Raw genomic sequence first — 21,871 nt, forward strand, 5'->3', positions numbered from 1 at the left:
CAAAGAAACAGAACAGACAGAATGTGTTAAGTGTTAGTGGCCGTTGGAGGTGACAGTGTCCCAAGAAGTGTAACACACACACACACACACACACACACTCTAATTCCCTGAAATGACTCAGCGTCTCTATCAGCTTTAGAGAAAAGTCAGCCCCCCCAGGGAGGGCGTTACTTCATTACAGAGAAAGGAGTGTCCTCGCTCACTGACGATTCGTGAACTCTGTGTAGAATTATTCGCTTAACGGTTTAACATACAAACGGCGCTTTGAGCTTCCCAGAGACACACAAACGACACAGACTCTTAATGATTCACATTTAATGCCCTGGGCTTTATTGTCTTATTTTAGTGAGAGTTCAGTCACATTTTTTTTTTTGTTTTTTAGTCTCTGCAGCCTCCAGGTGGGACAAGTAAACCTCAAGGATACATCCTGCCATTGGACCGGGCATTCAGATTGTGACAAAGACGAGAAGCACTACTAAGTAATGCTGCCTTTGTGCCTAAACTCTTCACAGAAGAGAGTACATAGAATTCCCCAAAGGAAGGCACCCAATACTTGTGGTTCTTTTGGCCTTGCAGCCGTCTGGAGAGTATTTTTTCAAAGAAAAAATGAAAATAAAAGACAAAAAGGGGAAGAGGAGAAAACTTTTTTTTTCCACCACCACCCCTCCGCCCCCCCATTAGCATTTTTTGTTAATAAAAATTGGAATGATGAAACACGTACAGCGATTACTGCCCATTCACCTCCCTTGTCACCTATGCAAGTACAAGTAACAAATGAACCAAAGAAAGAAGTCTTTCAATTAACGAAAAGCTTACAATCAAGTTTACCACAAGAACAAGAAAAATAAAAACATTACAAAAATAACTGAATTTTTGTTTTACAAAAATGTTTGTGGGATAAAAACAAATATTTTGGGGACTTTGCTCGCATGAAATATGAAGAACAACCCCTTTAAAAACAAACGATACAAAAGCAGCATTAATATTTTTCAAAATCATGAACAAATAAAACCATCACAAAAAAATAGTGCTTTAGTCAGAAGCAGCAGTGGCTTCTGGGAAGAGACTTCACCCCTGTTTTGTTACTCGTGTTTGGGACGACGTTAACGGAAGCTCCCAGGAAAAGAGGCGCACCGGACACCTCATCCTCCTCCTCTTCCCGGTCTGCATGTGTGCCACCATTCATTTTCACCATATTCCATGATCCACAGAGAGAAGCACAGGGACCCAAAATAAACATGTGTGTGTGGGAGGGGGGGGGGGGACCTGCTTTGTGTTCACACTATACAAAAATACCCAGGAGTCCGTAGCTACCTAACATTTACTACAGCACAGGAACCAACAAAAGGTACAGTGTACAAATAAAAAACAAAAAAAACCCAAACAAATGAACTGTAAACACAGCACAATAAATAGATAAAAACAGCAGGCTCCGCACCATGCACATGTGATAAAACTCTTCTCTGTACAACTCGCACACCTCTCACACGCGCCACAAGTCACATGGCTTTCTCTTTTTTTCCCTCCTGTAAGTTGGACTCCCAAGTGCAAAACATCACAAATGGACAGTTCTGTATTCAAGTAATATATATACAAGGGGGAGGGGGGTATTACAAATATGTAGTTACTGTACAGATACTAATTTTACCATATTCATAATTTACAGATGTCAATCTTTTACTTAAAAAAAAAAAAAAAAAAAAGCTTTAAAAAGTATGAGAGATGAGAATCGTCCGTCCTCGTCCTGCTGTCCCTTCTGCATCCCCGATGCTACGATGCACAGCACCTAAAGAGTGGACCCTTCTCCGCCCTGCTACTACGTCACCTCCATGGCCACTGTGTTGTCTGCTATACTGTTCAGTGCTGGCTTGTCTTCGTCGTGATTATCCCTGTGGAGGAGAGAGAGAGAGACAATAACAATAACGCCATCTCCTTCTGCGTGTTGATTTAGCCGTGTGTGTCGGAGACGCCCGTGGAGGCCATAGCTGTGTGTTGCCGTGGTTACAGTGTAAACTACTCCCAGCGATCCGAAACAAACGCCCCCCTCTGGGAGCCTCACCGTGAGCCCAGGTCCATGGACGACGCTCCGGACACTTTGGGCATCTGCAGGTTGGTGGTGGCCGACAGCTTTAAGGCAGAAGGTGGCACGTTGCCGAGGGGCCGGGGGACGTGGCGTCCGGCCGACGGCACGCTCAGACAGATGTTGTTCCCGAGGAGGACCTGAGTGGTGGCGGTGGGGGCGCTGGCGGCGCTGCATCCCAGGAACCCCAGCGCTGCCGCTGCGCTGGGGGTGGAGGTGAGGGAGGCGGGGACGGCGTTGGCGGGGGACGGGGTGGTCGAGTTGGAGGAGGGCTGGAGGAAAGTGGGGGCCGCCGAGGGGAGGGTGTTGGTGGTGTGCGTCGACTGGTTGGTCGGGTGAGGGGCCGCCATGCCGCCGGAGAGATGCAAGCCTTTGAAAACACCTGGTGGGGAGGGGGGGGGCATGAAGACATGTTCAACACCACAGAATGAACGTCCGACACTTCTAGAAGGTAATGATGCTGCGCTCAGATCGGTTAGTGTGCTGGTAATGGTTTAATAAAATCGTCCTCATGAAAAGGGGTTTTAATTTGGTCTCGTTCCCAATTCATAATTGTTATGAAAAAGGCTGGAGGGGGTCCATGAACACTAGAAATACGTCGCTTTCTGAGGAATGTAATCAACACTCAAAAGAAAGAAACCAGAACAAAATATTTGGCTGTAATTATAATAATGAGCGGCCCTCACCTGCACCTGCCAGGACCCCGTTGACTCCGCCTGCCAGCACCAGCTCCTCTTTGGACTTGAAGGCCAGCAGCTGGTCGGTGGTGATGAGCGCCGAGGCAGCAAACTGGGCGCTGGCCTGGTCCAGCGTCTTGGACGCGAGCGCCTGGACGGAAACCAGACACCGAACATCAGGCCCCGTCCAACAAAAAAAATCGCTCTGCTCAACATGTATGAAAACCGCAGTCAGCACTACTGCTGCCAGCCCACAGGAAGTGGGCCGGTGGATGAATACGGGCCCATTTCCCCTAGCTGGGGGGTGGACTGACCGTTATTTCCATAACAGGGGAAACTCGTTCCACACGGGGGGGGGGGGGGGGGGGGGCTTCACTGCGCGCCCACTGACCTGCGTGCTGGGAGGGGGGGCTGCCGGGGGGATGGCTTGTTGCTGCTGTTGGCTCTGCTGCTGCTGCTGCTTCTGCATGAGCGCCAGCTGATCCTGGTGCTGCTGGTACTGCTCCGCCGTCAACACTGCGGACACGGAGGTCAAGGAGTCAGTCGCGCTTTAATTGGCCCTCTTGTGGACCGTTTATCACGGCGGACATTGTGGCTGTGAGCAATAATCTATTGCTAGTATATCTAGTGCTTCAGTGAGCGAGCACACGTTAGAGCGCTGAAGTAGTAGCCAGTGTTTTCCGTAGAATAACGTTACAAACATGAACATGAAGCAGCACAAACAGCTCGCCGCCGACACCCAAGCAGGAAATTACAACGTGCCGGGATTAGAATTGTGTAGGAAACCAGAGCTACGGCCACTCACACCCCGCTTCCATCATCTGAAATAAGCCTCCGAGGGGCAAATATCCTTCACCAAATACAGACGTCAATAAAAAACAAGTGCTCTTCCATTCCTTACATTATATTAAAGACCGAAGGCCTTCGGCAGCAACAAAAAGATTACGCAATATATAAATTCTCGCTGAATCTGATACATTAAAAACAAATTAAACCGGAGCAAATTCCATCAGATTAGGAAACCATGGGAGACGAGTAAAAGTCAGCTGTTTTAAATGCCAATGAATTCTTTCCTAGAAAATGGTGTTTTGCACCACATCAGGAAAAGGAAGTTACACAGGGATTTAGGCCCGTCGCAATATGCGATAAAATGACATATCGCACACTCTGAAATCACGTGCAATCATTTCGCATTTTGCTCGCGCTGCCTCGGCCCCTTTTCTTTGTGGAAAGCGGGGGCGGGGCTTAGGCAGGCGCACACAGACACCGACAGGTGAAGAGAAGCAACACAAAAAACACAGAAAACAACAACCATCCGCCCGGTCTTTCAAACTGAACTACTGTCTGTTCCTCCGGACTGCTCGTTCGTCTCTTTGAACGCTGTCCTACCAGTTGTTGGCGCCACCGGGCTGCTTCGTCTCTCCCTGCGGCCGCAGAGCGCGTCGCCCTGCGGCCACCGGGCTGCTTCGTCTCTCCCTGCGGCCGCAGAGCGCGTCGCCCTGCCGGCGGTCGAAGCCCCGTGTTAAACCTCCCCAGGTTAAACGTCCCCGGCTGCCGCGGTGCGACCTTCCGCTGGACACATTTTTATGAACCCGTCCGCATCGCACCAAGCCCGATGCTTCGCCCGCTCCGTGTCCCTTGCACTTATTTTTTTTGTTTTATTTTTATATAGGATATATTTTTTCACATTCCGATTCTAATGTGTAACTAAATAAAACGTACCTTGAAATAGCGTACTATTATTACTATATGCTATTATATTGTCATTATGTTATCAGTGGCATAAAAAGGTCTGATCACATATTGCAATAAATGTTGGTGCAATAATCGCACAACAAACATTTGATATCGTGACAGCCCTACAGGGATGTTTTGTTTGTCCATATGATTACAATCCAAATGAAATAATCCCATAATTGTTTGTTAGTTAACATTTTCTGAGCGGCCATTGTGGTAGAAATATTTACCAAATGACCCTTCGTAGAGCTACTTATACATTTAGACAAACACACTTCTAACCGACTGCATGACACACGTCCCACCACGCAGGCTACTGTTCGTACCACGCACACAATCCTCTTACTAATATTTGTAAACTAAATACCAAGCAATCTGACTGAGGGGATCAGTTCCACCAACATGCAACAGGTCAAAGACAAGCTACTAAATACAACGGAACCACTGCGGGTTAACTTTTATGGACGAGCGGTCTGAAGTCGTTCCCGTCCCCAGAGGAGGACAAGTCACCACGTGAAGAAGATGTTCCACAATGTGGCCCAGCACAAAGCAGCCACTGCCTCGAGCAGCCCAGTTCAGAGTCCATGGATGGGAGGGGCCGCCAGCACCACCACGCATCAGATGGCGCTTGCAAAGTAAATGGCAACGCACAAATTATGTAAATAAATGGACAAGTAATGAAATCAATACAACGCTAGTCTCTGATGAAAAAGTGTGTGCTAGCTTCAAATGAGATCCATATCAACTGCATCGGCACGCGCAGGCAGGCGGCCCATGAGGGTCCATTTCATTGTCAACATTATTTGGTAAGGGAAAAAAAAAAAAGTGTCCCATTTTCATTTGAACAAAGCTTCACGTCGGGCTAAGCGGCGCCCTGATGGAGCAGGGATGGAGCAGTGCAGTGTGTATTAACTTTCTGCTATTTGTCGCTGCATCAATGCCAAAATCCCTCAAGAACAAAGTTAAGTTTGTGGTTCCTTCTCGCCACCTGCTGATTAAAGTGGATGAAAACACTCTTGATTGGTTGAATCCCTGTTGGCAGGAGCAACTTAAAAATGTCCTACAATAAATAAATAAAACAAAGTCAGACAAAGTGGCCTAATACGTGTTGGACAGCCCACCAGAAGAAAGTACCTAAACACTAAAATAATGTCATGATGCTCGGACTGAATTCAAATGCTTATAAACGCACCAAGGACCAACTGGCTTTGCTAAATACTCCCAGAGCTTAAGTGTCAGCATCAGTAACACTGGAAAATGACAGCTTATCAAAACATTATTAAATTGGCTTCTTGTGCTGCAGACACTCAATACATAAGAACGCAATAAAGTAACAGAGCCAAGCGCGATGGGACCGATGCACACAGCCAAAGAAGCAGCACACGGGGCAGCACGGAGGAGGAGAACACGACTCACCGTGGACGGGGGCGGGGGCCGGACCGGTGCGGTTCTGGGAGCCGGCTCCTCCAGAGAGAGTTCGGGTTAGTCCTGACAGAGTCCGGCTGAAATCCCTAAATCCTCTGCGAGACAAGTCTCCTCCACCCGAGAGGTGACGGGATAGCGTCCGTGGTCTGAAGTGCCTCCAGCGGCAGCATTTAATGTTCAAAAGAATCTGGCTGAGGTCCACAGGTGTCGGCGACGAGGAGGGCGATGCGGAGGAGGGGGGGTGGGCGGAGCTGGCTGGGTCCGAGGTATTGGTTTCTGAGGTACTGGCGTTGGTGCTGCGGAGCGGGGAACGAGGAAGTGGTGAGGTGAGCGGTTCGGGCTCCGGGTCCGAGTCCAGGCAGATGCCGTCTAGATCCGTGTGCGCTCTGTCCAACAAGACCCTGAAACAAAAACAAAGAATAAGTCCCCATTGGTGAGTGATGTGAGGTGGGATCAAAGAAAGAACACGCCGCGTCATTACATCATCCTCTGGCTAAGACCGTAAGTAATGGACAAGTATAGTTGCCAGTGAATTTCTGGTTGAGGCCAATTACCAAACTTAGAAATCAGTTTCCATTTGCTGAAGAATCCAAACATCCCAGATCCAGTCTCCGAACTCACCTGCCCCCTCTGCCCACGCGGCGCCGTGCCAAACCTATGCAGCGCCTTGGCATGTTCAGTGAGGTCAGACAGTAGCGGAAGCGCGTGTCTCCGAGCCCACCCTCTGACGGGCCCACCCAGGGCCAGCTGCCACTCTGGTCCGGACGGGACTGGAGGAACGAGAGCAGAGAGAGATATTGGATAATACATTGCATTGTTTTTTTTCAGCAGGGAGTGGGAGACTAACAGCCAGACTAGTGGCTATAAATAGGAGCTGGAGAGTCACAGGAGGGCACTCACAGCGTAGTACTGACAGCCGGCCTTCCTCCTGAACGCGTAGCAGCCATCTGGGTCATTCTCCTCTTCTGCCTCAGAGGAGCCTGAATGGATCTGTACGACACACACAACGGAAACCAATAAGAAAGCGTCGACCACGGCCTTTTGTACAAATCACGTGCCAAAAGGTTTAGCTGCTTAAGAGCAGCGTTCCGTTTAACCTGAATGTGATCTGAGAGGAGAGCCCGTTACCTGTGAGAAGGGCTCCTCGTCCGAGCTGGGGAAATCGTACTGGTTGAGGTCCTTGGGATTGAACACGGAGGGCCCCGAATGTTGAGGCGCCGACAGGGGGGGGATCTTGGGTTTCTTTTCGTATTTCCTCTTGGTTCGCACCGCCTCCGTCTTCTCCGGCTGCGAGGAGTGGATTGAAAGCGGGCGTGAATCTTTATTCTACGTCATTTACAGAAAAGCATTTCTGCCGGCATCGTTGGTGGTGCAGGTACAGGTGGAGAGCGTGTGTGTGTATAGAAAAAAAAGAGGCATTGATATGCAGATAGATGCGTGTGACAGATGCCGCCGCTGAGCCAGATGGCTGCCCCTTCCCTCCTCAATCCACCCCGTGCACCGCTCGCCCCGACTTCCCCACTGGGACGACCCCTCCCCGCCCGAACAGACTGCAACTCTACGAGGATTAGTCGGATCCCATTCAGCCCACAGACGCAGGGGACAAAGCAAACAGAGAGGCAGGGACCCTGCGGCGTAGAACTGCCGTGTCAAATCAGCGGAAGACGTGAGTGTTAGTGTGACGAGGGGAGGGGGCGAGTTAGACCCCCCCTGCCCCCCCCCAAAAAAGAGGAAACAAAAGGGAAAAGTCAAACAGCTGGTAGAGCAAAAGGAAGTGCAAAAAGGGGGAAATGGTTTCCTCCCTGCAGAGGCTGTTGGACACTGGAGCTGATGACACAGAGTTCACACTCCTGCCGTGTGATGAAGTGCCACATTGTCAACGCATACGGCGACAGCCTTACATTAAATGCTCGGTTTGAAGGAGTCAGCACATACAGCCCTGCGCCCTCCCGCCTCAATGAGCAGGCTTTTCTCCTGGCTGATGGCTTCCACAGAGCCCCGTGAAAACAACTCATAAGGAGTTTCATAAATTCATAACAGGTTGCCATTTTACAGCAAGTACTTCCGATGCCGAGATCTCCCTGCATGAGTCATCACGCGAAGCCAATAACCTTCTCTCACTGATCAGAGGAGGGAATCGTTGCTGAGAATGCAGGGCCTTACCTTCTTGTAGTCCTTCATGTCCATGTGGTCCTGGTGTCTGTACTGGGAGCTGTTGGAGGGGGGAATGATGGGGATGGTGTACACCGGCTTCACCAGAGCTCGCTGTGCTAGCGCCTCGGCCATCACCTCACTGCCGAAGTCGGGCATTCCATTCCTGAGGGACGCAGAAAAGGGTGGAGGAGACTGTGAGCCAACCTGGGGGGCTTATTTACACACCGACTGTATGGAGGGATTCATTTGAGGGTAAAATGAACGACTTCATAGAAACAGGTCCCAGACGTGTCAGTGCAGACTAAACGAAGGGCTTAAAGATGGAGACATGCTTTGAGACGCTGGCTTATTCTTTCCTCAGAACAACAACTTAAAAAGGGATTATTCAGGTGCTAATGGAAGGTCTCGTGTTTCTCCCGCTCACAATTTGAAAAACACCAACAATTACTCTATTAATCTTTAACCGACTTATCCCACATAACGTGTGTTCTGGCCTAAGCACTTAAAAATGAGTGGGTTAGGAAGCATCAACGGTGATATTCCGCAACATGATAGCTTGTAATGTAATGTAATGTAATAACTGCATATTTGAGAACAGCATATGGGGCTGACGTGGCTTTGTTATGTTACTCGTACACGCTATGCAGCACACCTGGGTCACGCCACACGTTATATCATGAAGTGAATAGTGGTCTGTTCAGACCAGAGGGGGTCCAATCTGGGAGTGAACACTGGCGGTGATGCGCAGGCTGAAACAGCGCCGAGATAACCGGAGGAAATTGAAATGTCACTACAAATCAAAACCATTTGAAGGCGAAGGGTCCAATTTAAGCTCAAGCTGACAGCTGCATTCATGAGAAAATTCATTCCACTCGCACATCATGTTCAGACGGATCACAAAGGCTCCACGGAGGAAACAAAAGAACAATTCACAGGGGCTCGAAGGAGAAAGGGGGTAAATGAAAACCCCAAACACACATCCTAGTGGACTTCTTCAGAGTCTGAGAAGTCCATAAGATAATTTGCTCAGAGTAATAAATGAAACTGGGTGGACTGCATTAAAAACAGAAAACTGCACATGACGGTGGCCCCAATTAACACCAGCAGTGAAGCCTGACATAACAGAATAATATACAGAATATATCGGCTTTGCTCTTCACACTATCAATCGGGAGTCTTAATGGCCTCTCCTTTGGCTTTCGGGAGATAAACAATTAGTGTTAAAGACTGTCCGGAACCCATCCCGGAAATGGCTGCATGCCTAACAGGGTAGCTGAAGCACTGCTGCCAACCTCAACAGCCTCTGTGGGCCGATGGCTCTTACCTCTTCTCCACTATTTCCAGCGTGAGGTGCAGCAGTTCCCTCTTGCTCTTTTCTCGCCTCTTGATCATCTCCAGGATGGTGACGGCTCGGCTCAGGTCCCTGCGCAGCTTCAGCATCTTCTCATACGATGCCTCGTCGTTCTTTCGGTTCTGGAGGTGTAACAGCGAGCATTCACACACGATTCCCGTTTAGGCTGAAACTTGTCTCGCAATGGATAAAAACAGCACCTCCCTTTAAGATAAGAAAAGACAGTACACTGAGAAGGCGGCATTTGTCCGAACAGATCCCTACCTTCCTGGTCTGCATCTTCTCCGTCCGTCGGCGGAAGGCCACATAAGGGTCGCTGGTGCTGGAGCCGTCCCTCTTCTCCTGCTTGACGTTGGGGATGAGGGAGCCACCCTTGCTGACTTTCCTCTTGCGGCTCCAGTAGTCAAACACCTCCTTGATCAGCTCGTCGTCGTCCTTCAGCAGCAGTTTGGCCTCCTGGAGAGTGACGAGCTGTGGAGGACAGTCGGAGGTGCAGGAGGTCAGAGCGGCGGCGATGAATTCAACAAGTACTCGTGTTGCAGACAGCAGGGCACCGGCTACCTACGTCCAGAGGTGGAAAGGCAAAGCCACACGTGTGTTTGTGCAGAGGCCACGCAGATGGACAAATACCTGCTGTCCGCTGCCTTTCTCCAGCCGGTCGATCATTTCTTCAAACTGCAGGGCCGTGATTTCCATCTTCTTCTTCAGCTTATTCACAAACGTCTCGTCCTCGGAATCCAGGTCGTAGTCCGGCTGCTCCGTGTCCAGGCTGAAAGCTGTGAGACGGAGCAGAGTGGGTCACTTCACTCAAAAGGCATCGCTTCAGTTAATGCTGCTGCAGCCGGATGCTCGGTGCAAAATCATTCAATAGTGAGTCTTGTTTAATAATGTTGACCATGTGTTGGATTAGATATGTCAGACTGGGGAACTTAAATAAAAACAAGAACAAATGGGATCCACCACATTTAAGTCATGGTTTTTCGATTTCTCTCGATTCTCTCTACAACGATTCGGTCTCGATTCAGAAAAGTTAATAATCGGAATTAAAAAAATAAATAAAAAGTCTGTCTCGCGCGAGATATTTGCTCGCTCACGGAGCGTAAACTTCCTCGCTCGCGAGGTTAGTCTCTGCTCGCGCTCGAAGGTGTTTTCTTGAAAGTTGGCAAGATATTCACAGATTTGGACTTTTTTCCGGTATTTTACAAATACGGACCGGTCTGAGACTAAGAGCAGCTTTTTGTTCATTTAAAAGAAAAATGAATCTGTTTAATTTGACATAGGCTACTTCCATATTGTGTTAAAATGCAAGCTGCATTGGTTCTTGCATTGTTGATAGAAAATAACATTTGTGACAAAGATTTTTTTTTCTCTTATAAAAAATTAGAGAAGGTAATTCATCTGTTGATTTTCTTTAATTAAAAAATGAAGTAGGAAGTGATTAGCAACCTCTGAGTAGCAAACTCAGATGAGAAAATCGAGATGCATCGATAATCGTTTTATCAGTTTAGAATCGAATCGTTGACCTCTGAATCGGAATCGAATCGTGAGGTGCCAAGAGATTCCTAATGCTGAGTCAGTATTCAGCAGCGGTACATTCCCAGCAGGCTGGAGGAAACAAGTCATTGGGTATGAAATGAAGATGCTTTTGTCTTCTGATAAAAATAAACAGTATTTCTTCATGACGGAGCAGAATGTTTGTTTTTGGGTCCGTGCCTCCCCCGACTGCATGAAGCAGTGCTGCAGGACAGACACCGGCATCCAGGCTGGGAACTTAACCAACCACTTAGTGCATACTGCCCGTGGCTCACTTCTGGCCACAATCCCAGGCTACGGCCTGGGACCTATTAGTCTAGCAAAATGCAAGAAGTGGCAGTCTGTCGCAATCCTACGGAGACTAATGCACGAAAAAATATATAAAAACAGCACACGTGTTTACTGCAGAGCTGCTATCGGGGCTGCAATGTGAATCACGCATTAAACTGTCAAAGTATGCAGCATTCCTTCTCACCGCCCAATAGTTAAAAGGTTAGAAAACTACCAGCTACAGCGCTGCCTGGGCTTTACATTTCACTTATCCAAACACCGAACAAGCTCCGTTTATTCAAGGCCTCACTCTCCCCCACACAAAGGAACATCTACAATCATGTCACTGTAGGAACCAAAAACCTGCGACGCTTCAACACGTGCAGCACTTCCTTTTGGTTGCTCGATGTCATTTTGAATAGAGCATACCGACTTCAAGCCGAATCAGCGGCCTGCTGACCCTTAATTTGTATCCCCCATGGAGACCGCTGCCAACACTTTCAGACCTTTCTTCTGATTTCACACATGTCGACAGCCTCGGGGGACAACAACGATCTCGATGTGACGCACAGCGCGTGTCAGCACAAACGTACAGACGGGCCTTTCCCATTGCTGCGTGTCGCTTACCACACACGCTCCATGAATACAATCTGACATTCATCAGCTCATGATTTGACACGAGTCAGCCTGGACTGACGTTCACACTAACAACCAAACACACCACAAAATCCCAAACTCATGCACGCAACTCTCCCACTACGAGCTGCGTAAAACCCGCGGAAACAGTCGCACACCCCCCCCGGGGCATCCGAGCGGCGACAACACTGCTCCGTGTTCACAGACACACTAATGCAGCTAAGAGGATAATCCGTGTGCTACTCACGCTGTATGTGAATAAGCTGCTTTGGCATCTTGAACTCCCCGGGGTAGAGGGACTCGTAGTGCGTGATGTTGCGCTCGGCCTCGGGGACGGGGATGACCATGTTGTCTCGCTTCTCGCCGTACACCTGCTGCGCCGAGATGGCGCGCTGGAGATGGTGCTCCTGGGAGGAGAGAAAGAAGAGGAGCTGGTTACAAAACACTGTCTGCAAGTTAGGGAGCTCTGCAGGTTGTCGGTTTCTCCCAGACGCACACGCCAACATCCACCACTAGGCATTCATTCATAATCTCTATGCATCCACTAACAAGCATACTGGGGTGTAGCTGGAACAAAAACCAACATGATTGATAGTTGGTGAAAGAATTCATCCATTGCACCATGAGTGCAACACATTACTTAATTATAGAACCTAAAACAGGATCTCAGTCTCTTTACAGCCACAAAACCAGCAGATATTCAAAAGGTACCGATGTCAACATGGGCTTGTTGTTGTTTTACAGTGTCTGTCCCGAAGCATTATTGGGAATTATAGCCTGTTAAAGGAGCGCAAAACATGCTGGCAATAACAAAAAAGCCTTTTACCGAGTATCTTCCCGCGCTTTTTTCCTGCCATTTCTCAGCCGACTTCTCTACTTAATCTGTGGCCATTCGTCTTGGCTTGTATATCCAGGCAGAACGTACCATTTATTTTAGTATGCAGGAGCAGTGTTAGACAATGTACCTCAAGAGAAATGAGTCACAGGTGGAAAAGTGCTGAAGGATGTTTGGTCACATCAATCCCATCGGCGTACACAGACGTGGGATTCAGTCAGAGCGGCAGTATTTCAAAGCATGCAGTCGCTGGAAAAGACGTCATTTTGAGCCCAGCACAGATGTCCCACTGAACCAACAGTGACTCACTGTTTATTTGCTGCGTCTACCAGTGAGAGAAAAGTCACACCGAGAAGAAACCCCTCCTAAAAGTTAAAAGATGCTGAGTCATGGGAGCAGATACGATATCTGCAAATGTCTGCAGCTGCAAATCTGGAACTTTAAAATTGTCAGCCTAAGGCAGGATGTTCGCAAATGAGTCCGTTTGACCTTTGAACTCACATTTGAGTTCACTCCAACTGACTGAGGTCAGTATTTTAACACGGCACCTACTCATTTTACACAATACACTTACACTTTTTTTCCTTCACATCTGAAGTTTCTCGGGTTGGATTTGGAGATCAAGGTCAGTGCTCAGGGGCTGGCGAACGGGACCATCAAGCAAACCGCGTAGGTGTACGGCTGATTTCCACCATGCGAGTGTGACCCGGCTCTACGCGGAGCACCAGAAGAACCACGTCAAGAGCCGAGCGCTGGCATGAAGGGACACAGCGTGTTGCCCGAGCTAAACCTGCCGTCCCTGGCGAGCTTATCAACACGCCGTTCGCTGTACACTTTCTCTACAACCGACACAAAGAGGGCGGCTTATTGTTGACCGCTGTCAGGTTATCCTTCAAGGCCTCGGTGACTAATGCGAAAGTGATCGCACGAGAGGATTGAGGCAACCTCCGTCACCCGCTGCAGGCTTATTGGTGGCTCGGAAGTGATGTGAGGATGTGAACTTGCATGCACTAATAACAACGTGCCTTCTAGTCACAAATCCCCAAAGAGGGAATTAAAACCACAGCTGAATTTGTCCCGTTCACACTAGCAAGTCACAGGTTTTGGGAGAAAAATAGAAGTGCCGTGTTGGCTTTCGAGAGCTGCCGAGCGTGCAGACAGTCCGGATAAGGTCCATGAAACTTTCGCACTGCGTTATTCACTGCCCACCAACGCTTGCAACAAGCCGCTAGATTCGTGTGATCCGACATTCAACAAGCCTTTGCTTAGCCACTCGACAGCGGTCGGTCTGAAACCACAGAATTTGTGGTGCTACAACAACATCACACACTGAACACACCGTTTACTTTGACAGCTGAGAATAAAATGTCTTTATGTGGAGCCACTGCCAGTCTTAGCCACCGGTTATCAACAAAAGCTGAGTCTCGAAATAGAGACATTAAACTGGACCTTTTGTTTGTAACATTTGGAAGATTGAGTAGTAAATTGAAATGTCTACATCTAAAGCTCTGATTATGCTCGATGACATTGTGTATAAAAAAAAAAAATTAAAAAAAACATTCACACACACACCATTCTGCATCCGATCTGCCAAACCTTAAACTGTGGGTGGGAAAACCAGAGCCTCCAGAGGAAACACACCAGATGTCATGAAGTTCAAAACATAGAAGAAGTTCCCTCTGAACCGCCATGAACCTTCTCCTCGCCGTTACCCTGCTCTCAGCCGCGTGGCCGGTCTTCGACCTCGTGTAAACTTTCTGAACCGGTAAACCAGCACGCCGACTGATCCGTCCCGCCCAGTGACTTGTCAAACGCGTCCATGAAAAGCAGCCCTCCGTGACTCGCTGATGAACCCGGAGCTTTGCGAGTTGAGGAAGTTGCATTAGGGATGAGTGAAAGAACCAATTAAACCCCAGCTGGCTTCGCCTGTAGAGGATATCCAGCCGGACCGACAAGAGATATCCTCATCTTATGCCGCTGTGATCCTCACAACCGAGGTTCACAACCTGGGATTTCCTCTGCCGAAGAAAATGGGGCGAGGGGATAAAGGGCTTTCGAGACTGGCACATGGGAAAAGTAGACAGGGTATTTATAGGACCTCTTGCAACTGTCTGTTTTCACATTCCACTACTGGAGGTTGGTATCTGGCCTGTTTCTGAATGTTTGCCAAAAGGTATTTCACAAATAAAACAGCCACGGGGCCACAGGTCTAGAGAGCAGAGTCTGGCTGCTAAATGCCCCGCGTCTCCCCGCGGAAAATATCAAAACCTGATATTCTCTTGTGAAAGTGCCGCTTTCTGATGATGGAAAGACACACATGAAAAGATATTTTTCCCCACGTGTTCCCTCCCATTAAATGTTCCCGGAAAAATAAAAGAAATAGACTACTTCAACAAAAGTTGCCATGGAAACAAAAGTGTGGCCTCCAGCAGGTGTTTTCAGCTCATGAGGGAGGGAGATTTGGTCAAAGGCGATCTGCTAAGTGAATCGAGGCGCACACCCCCATCTAATAAAAGTCACAGCAATATATGCAACAAAAAACAAACATAGCCTCTAATAACCCACCAGAATGATATGATCCAAGAAGCAAAGCGTGCAACACAGTTGTTGCAGAAGAGCTGTACTCCTCTAATGAGGGTGTGTGCCTTCAAAAAGCTTGTGTGATAATTGTGGCAACTTCGGTCTACTTCTCTACGGCACCCCGACCTGCACACACACACACACTCTCCCCTCATTACCAAAGAACGCGGCCTGTGCATAATTGAGAGAACTCGAGCAAAACAGAATTCATCTTTGCAATCCATTATGCAGACCACGTACTTCGTTACGATCTCCCATGTTTGTTTCTTCTGGTGTCCTTCCCGCATTGCAAACCGCGAGGCTTTAATGAGAGAGCCATTGTCTATTTGACCCTTGCGAGCGGGATTTGATTAATCTGCACCATCAGTGCAAATGTAACAATCACAGACTCGCTGATTAGGCGACGGGACACGACGCTGCTGCAGGCCACCGTCGTGGTTATGGCAGTTACCACTGCACCGCTTCGTCAAACTGCAATACAGCACTGGAAGTTAAAACATGACAGCACCGTCCGACCCGCCTCGTCCTGTGAGGTCTGTTGAAAGCCAAAGGGGAGCAGAGCAGTGGAATTGTTTTATGCGGCGCAGGGCACAGCTTATTAATGAATTAAGTAAAATGCTTCCAGTGGAAATGGTGCACAAATTATAATAAATTAAATTTTAAGTTGAATTATTCCTGTCAGGGTTGAGGCTGTGAATGTCGATGAGGCAAAAAGGCACTTATTTTAGCGCTTTAAATGAACCAAAACAAAAAAGTCCATCAGCTTCGGCTCTTCATCCCTCCAGATGTGGTCTTCCTATCATCAAACTGCCACCATAAGGACGACCTGGGCTACGAAAACGTCTCCCTTGGTGTGTGTCAAACCCCTCGTCAACATCATGGCGCGTGCTTATTCGCTCCTAAAAAGGACAAAATCCTCGGGTCAGCGTGTGGTCACACAGAGAGGCTGTTGCCAGCAGGATGTGGGTCAGGGAGCTGAGCTACGTACAGCCTTGTAGTAAAACTGTACCCTTTATCTCTAGCGTCACTCTGTTATGTAATGCCGCTCTGTGTGTGTGTGTGTACAGTAGGTGAGGGAGGGGGTCTGCTTACTCCCCAGGGCCTCGGTGTGCGTTCCCTAGTGTGTGTGGCGTAGACTGGCTCTGCTGATGATAACACGCCGGAGAGTAACGCTCTCTGTCCATCGACCCCCGTGACATTCTGCCGCCCACAACCAACTAACGCATCTAAAAGCAACTCAAGGTGTCAACTGTGTGAACCCACGTGGTCTGATCCGGCGCCAACTTGACAAGCCGCCGTTCCGTGACGTCACAGCCCGGCGACAGACACCGCGCGAACCGCTTCTACGGTTAAAACAACCTGCAGCACGCGAGTACGACCCGGGATGAGGAAGTTCAACACTCACACAAAATCCTCTGTAGACCCCAATGACAATCCAAGCATCCATTAGGCATTTGTTAGAAACTACACAGCTTAGTCCCTTTGAAGTCATATTTAGCTGTTGTTGCATCTGTATGCCCCCCACCGCAAGTTGTCCTTAACAAATAACGTTACACTCTTTAAACATGGCCAAGACAATCCCGGTGGCACGCTGACAGACAGGGATGATGTAACAAGAGGAGGATGTGTAAGTATATGCAAGTATTTTTCACTGCAAAACTGGCGACAGCAAGTGCGAACAGTGTGCAGCACACATGGCGGAGCCGGAGCTGTCAACACGCAACACCTAGCTGTCAAACCGGGCCGGGCGGGGCGGACTCGCTGTCTCCCCCTGGCACCCGCGCGCGGAAAGTGCACCACGTCCGAGGCCTGTTCCCGCTTGCCTTTTACCAAAGAGAAAGTCAACAAAATGGTGGAACAGATGCAAGTCACGTGACTTCTTTGTGTTTTCGGCGGCGGTTTCTGGCCGAACGGCCCGACACAACACGGCCCGCGAATTGAATATCGACCCGCCGCCGCCTCAAGACGGCCGCCCCGGTGGAGCTGGGTCGTAATACCGGGTATTCGTCGAGTTCCGTCGTGTGCGCGAAAAAAAAAAGAGGAGCAGATATGGCGGCCATTTTGCCCAAGCTTGCGCAGGCAACATAGCGGCGCCCCCTCGGTGTGAAAACACGGCCGAAGCGAGCCGCCATCGGCCGGGCAGCAATGAAAGAACATACCGATTCCTCCTCTTTCTCCATGCCGGTCGGCATCTGCGGCACCGCCCGGTTGATCGAGGCATATTCATGCAGGTCTGGCAAATCCTCGCAGCGGAAGACGGGCAGAGGCTTACTAGCATCCAGCGCCCGCGCCCGAAACGACAATTTACTCATGTTTTTTTTTTATATTAAAAGATGCAGCATAAATCTATTCGATCTGCTAGGAATAACAGCCGGTCTGCTTCGAGTTCTCATGGATGAATCTGGCGACGGTCAGCCGGTCAATGGAGAGCAGGCTCACGGGTCCGTAGCAGCGCGAACAGAGCCGGGGCAGGCCCGGGTCTCGGTCGCTCTCCGTCGGTCTCTTTTCTCCGTAGGCTCCGCTGTTCCTCCCCGGTTCAATACGCCATGGCCAACATGGCGGACATTACAAACTCATGCAGCTCTCCGCTCGCTCCGAGCGGCCCAACCCCCTCGATCGCGCGAACAGCCATTCCCACGCAGTTTCGCGCGCGTGCGCGTTCGCGACACCCTTAGGGTAGCGGGTGAGGAGGGGGGGAGTGAGTGAGTGAGTGAGTACCGGGAAGGGTGCTGATGAAAGGATGTGAACTTCCCAGGTTCGGGATGTTGTCTTTTTTCGATCTTTTTTTTTATGACTGGATGATGCTGACGAACGGGGGGGGGAAAAAGTATTAATCTATGTAAAAAATAAATAAATCTGTAGAAATAGAAAAAATAAAAACGGCAGACGTGTTTGTTAGCTCGGGTTTCGGGGTCAAATACCGTATTAGATATTTGTTTTAAATTAGTTTTAACTTTTGAATGACACTTTCAAACGTGTGTCGTTTGTTAGAATTAACGTGCAACCAAAAAAAGCGCACCTGTTCTGCCTGTCAGATTCAATTATTTTGCAAATGGCGCCCCCTTATGGGACAATCTCTTAAAAAAACTACCAGTGAACTATTTGTTCATGCCTTCGTGCAGGAGATGTGTAAATAGTCCAAACAGTGGAATCCTCACAACTCTGCTGTCGCCTTTGCTATCAATATACATGTAATTCATTAAACTGTCAGTACACAGCAACTAAAAACCTGTTCATGAAATAGTTGGGCAATAATTACCAATTTAGTAAAGCTATGCAAGGTTTTAATTGCATTGAGTCGATCCTTTAATTAATTAATGAATTCTTCAACTTAAGCAGTAATCATTCCTAACAGAAAACTATGGTACGCTTACATAAATTGATAAAACTACAACTGCAAAAGCTTCACAGATGCGACGAGACAGAAAATACAGAACTTGAACTAGTCTTTTACATTGACTTTGACCTTGTCTTTAAAAAGAACACAGTCAAGCACTCTTTACACAACATTACTGTCAGTTTTCACAATGTGTCCAGCCATAAGCATATAATGGCCACAACGGAAGTAAGGGTAGATCCATGGATTCAAGTAATCCCATCACATGGCAACAAAGGTTTGATGTGTGCGAGTAAGATGTGGCCCAAAAGAGTGGCAAACATAAAGAAGGGATTCCCCCGACATACGGTCCACCAACACCATGAATAAGTATATTCATCCTAGAAATATCTGCATTATCAGGCTTTACTCTTAACTTTGTGCATACCCGTCAACACAGTCTGATAGGATGTAAAGTAAAGAAAAGTTCGACCTCATAAATGCCAAACAGCAAATTAAATCGCTCAAATACCAATTTACTGCATATGCGTTGGGAAATCAGACGCTTGCAGACCTTTTAGCGATGGGGCCCTGATCTACATGATATGTAAAAACTTTACACACACTTTATAGTCATAGTGAGAAAGATAAAGAATTGCAAACCACCTGAAGGCATTGGCGAGAACTCCCGCAGGCATGAGTGCATCATAGAGATGTGGAAGGCAATCGTCATCCATCCGGGAGGCTCACGGCTGCGGACCATAACGGAGACCTGTGAAACAGAGTCACCATAAAGACAGACAAGTAGAACAAACGCACGTGATTGATATGATCCATTGGATGCACCGTGTCTAAGCAAATACTGCCATATCATACATTTTCTTCTCTGCTGGGCTTCCATTATGCTCAAAAACTGACATGTGTGGGATCACTAGGCAGAGAAAATATGGAGCAAGATGACAATTACCTACAAACACACACAGGCATTCTGAACTGCGCACACACTCACACGCATTGCTTTAATCAATTCAAACGGCAGTATGGATTACCCCAGAATGCTATTGCCTTCACGCTGTCTGCAATAGTCCAGATCAAGTTGTGTTGCAATATCACAGGTTGCACATCAATGTGTCGAAGAGTACAGGGTGTAAAATAAACAGGAGACGACAGGCAATAAAAAAAAAAAAGACACAAATCGTACTACGTTCACGACAACTAACAAGGCTCGGAGGGGATTACGAAGCCGCTTCCAGCGGGGTTTGTATTTCCCCTCGAGCCCGCATATCAGAAACAGCTGTTGGCTCTGCACGGGGAGGCTAGCCGACACAATGCTAGCTAGCTGACACAATGCTAACGCTAGCTTAGCGCGGCTACCCCGACTGACCCTGCGCCATTCACTGAGCCCGGCTAACAGTTTGCGGACAGCCTGGCATTAGTTTCGTATGAGCTGGCGACTAACTTGTCCGCAATCGAAAGGCGCCATTCTCGATTCCCGCAAGGACAACGAGGTGGGGGGGGAACTGGGTCGAGCCCGAGTGGTAACTTACCTGCTGCTAGCAAAGCCACAGGGGAGAAGGAGGAGGAGGAGGATGATGGCAGTCCCTCTTCTGGGTGTCATGCTAGCCCAATGCTAACGCTGGTTAGCTCCCTTCGGGGCGCCTCGGAGGAAAAACGAGTTGAAATGTTCTAATCTCAGAAAGTGCGGCGAGGTCACCGTGAGGGGACGCTGAGAAAAAACAAACGCCAGGGCGGAGAAAGTGCTCTCCCGTCGCCGACGGTAAACTTGGATAGTTACCCAGCGTTACTTCCACCCAGTCGGGGGGGGCAGGGGGGGAGTAAAAAAAAAAAAAAGAAAAGATCCAAACTGACCACCGAGGCACTTTGCAGGCGCGTTGTGATTGGACGGTGAATGCCACCAATCACCTGTGGAGAGCGCGAGGAGGACGAGCTCACTGCTACTCCCGCCCACCTTTTGATGGACACAACAACAGTCATCATAATAATGTGTGTGTGTGTGTGTGTGTGTGTGTGTGTGTGTGTGTGTGTGTGTGTTTTTTCTAAAAGCCACGCACAACAAGTGACAAGACGCAACAGCTACTCTGTGTTTGCAGTAGCCTATTTGTTATGTAACCGTATTCACTCCCCCTTCTTTCACCCTCCTCCTCCCCCTCCTTCACGTCGGCTGGCTCTCCAGAAGCTGTTTGCACCCCACGTTCCTCACGATCCGACACAGATGAAAGAGAATGCCGCATAGTGGAAGCACACGGAGTCACTTTCTCTGATCCGCCGCCACCACCTGGCTGTTAGAGCTGCCCTGTGAGGAGGCATCGACACCATTAATATCGCTTTGCTCAAACTCTCCCAGCAAGCTCATCAGCAGCCATCTGTAGGCGGGGGGAAAAAAACACAATTGCCCTAATATACATTTAAATGTGAACATGGCAAAGTAGCTGGCGCAGACACTGGCTGCTCTATTACAGCTGTACAGTACATTACATTACCGAGCAGGTCTATTTGCAGGTTTTCAGTTATAATACAACGGTTGGGTTTGCATGTCGGGTGTCCAAAATAGCGCCTCCTCTGAGCTGTAAATGATTGTGAATCTGCTTCATCATTTCCAGCAGGGTGCCAAGTACTTCCCCTCGCAACTAGAGGGCAGTGGAGACCCATGTGAAGGCACACGCCTCCGCTGACATCACAGTGCACAATGCAGAGCTCCAGCCTCGCTATCTCTCTGCTTTCAGAGACCCAAGTTACACAGCAGAGTCAGGCGTCGGCATACAGGGGGAGACTTTCCTTGCAAAATATGGCTCTACACAAAATCAGCTTCTGTGAATGTAATGTGAATAATATATTGTATAATAATAGTAAGACACTAACTTTGCATGCATCCAACAGACAGCCCAGCTTGCAGAAGAAGCAGTTTATGTATGGGCTGTTTGAATTCTTGAGCGTGCAGAGCGTGCTGGGGTCAGAGGCTGCATCTTATGCTCAAAAGGAAAGTAACCTGACATCAACACCCGCCCCCACCCCCCAACACACACACACACACACACACACACACATGCACACACGCTGGGAGGATGCTGTTCCGTTGTGCTTCACGACAGGGATCCCGATTGAAAAGTAGATCTGTTTCCACGGCTGCTATTACTGTTCTTCACATTTGCGGTCCACAGTTGTGCATCATATGCCGCTCTTTGTTCCTTTGGCAAGAAAGTGGAACCCACATAATTCTTCCTCCTTCATTCTGGGGCTAATTGCAATGATAATTTGA

At 48.6% G+C, this 21,871-nt stretch overlaps 1 protein-coding gene across 4 annotated transcripts; it reads right to left on the reverse strand.

Annotated features, from left to right (window-relative positions):
* Positions 1 to 307: 307 nt before the first annotated feature.
* LOC120811577 (enhancer of polycomb 1a) lies at positions 308 to 21,183 on the reverse strand. 4 transcript variants are annotated; one of them, XM_078096201.1, is made up of 16 exons: positions 20,142 to 20,669; positions 19,261 to 19,366; positions 12,111 to 12,270; positions 10,055 to 10,200; positions 9,689 to 9,895; positions 9,398 to 9,546; positions 8,083 to 8,236; positions 7,048 to 7,206; positions 6,820 to 6,909; positions 6,541 to 6,689; positions 5,911 to 6,320; positions 4,951 to 5,121; positions 3,149 to 3,273; positions 2,767 to 2,908; positions 2,060 to 2,462; positions 308 to 1,889 (listed from the first exon to the last, which is right to left on the reverse strand). In XM_078096201.1, exons 3-16 carry the CDS (start codon positions 12,208 to 12,210, stop codon positions 1,817 to 1,819), a joined length of 2,478 nt encoding a protein of 825 aa, XP_077952327.1. In that variant the 5' UTR covers positions 12,211 to 12,270; positions 19,261 to 19,366; positions 20,142 to 20,669; the 3' UTR covers positions 308 to 1,816. The 4 variants fall into 4 exon arrangements, with proteins under 4 accessions (XP_077952327.1, XP_040022992.2, XP_077952326.1 ...); XM_040167058.2 differs by lacking the exon at positions 4,951 to 5,121 and having other exon boundaries at positions 20,142 to 21,183; XM_078096200.1 differs by lacking the exons at positions 19,261 to 19,366; positions 20,142 to 20,669 and adding an exon at positions 17,438 to 17,932.
* Positions 21,184 to 21,871: the final 688 nt, after the last annotated feature.

Source organism: Gasterosteus aculeatus, chromosome 21, assembly GCF_964276395.1.
Source record: "Gasterosteus aculeatus chromosome 21, fGasAcu3.hap1.1, whole genome shotgun sequence".
NCBI classification, from domain to species: domain Eukaryota; kingdom Metazoa; phylum Chordata; class Actinopteri; order Perciformes; family Gasterosteidae; genus Gasterosteus; species Gasterosteus aculeatus.

Coding starts and splice junctions, on each gene's coding strand:
- LOC120811577 (XM_078096200.1), bottom strand. CDS start 17,590: ATGAGTAAATTGTCGTTTCGGGCGCGGGCGCTGGATGCTAGTAAGCCT. Junction 12,271..17,437: donor TGGAGAAAGAGGAGGAATCG/GTATGTTCTTTC, acceptor CTCTCCTCCCAG/GAGCACCATCTCCAGCGCGC. Junction 2,463..2,766: donor CGGGGTCCTGGCAGGTGCAG/GTGAGGGCCGCT, acceptor CCTCCCCACCAG/GTGTTTTCAAAGGCTTGCAT.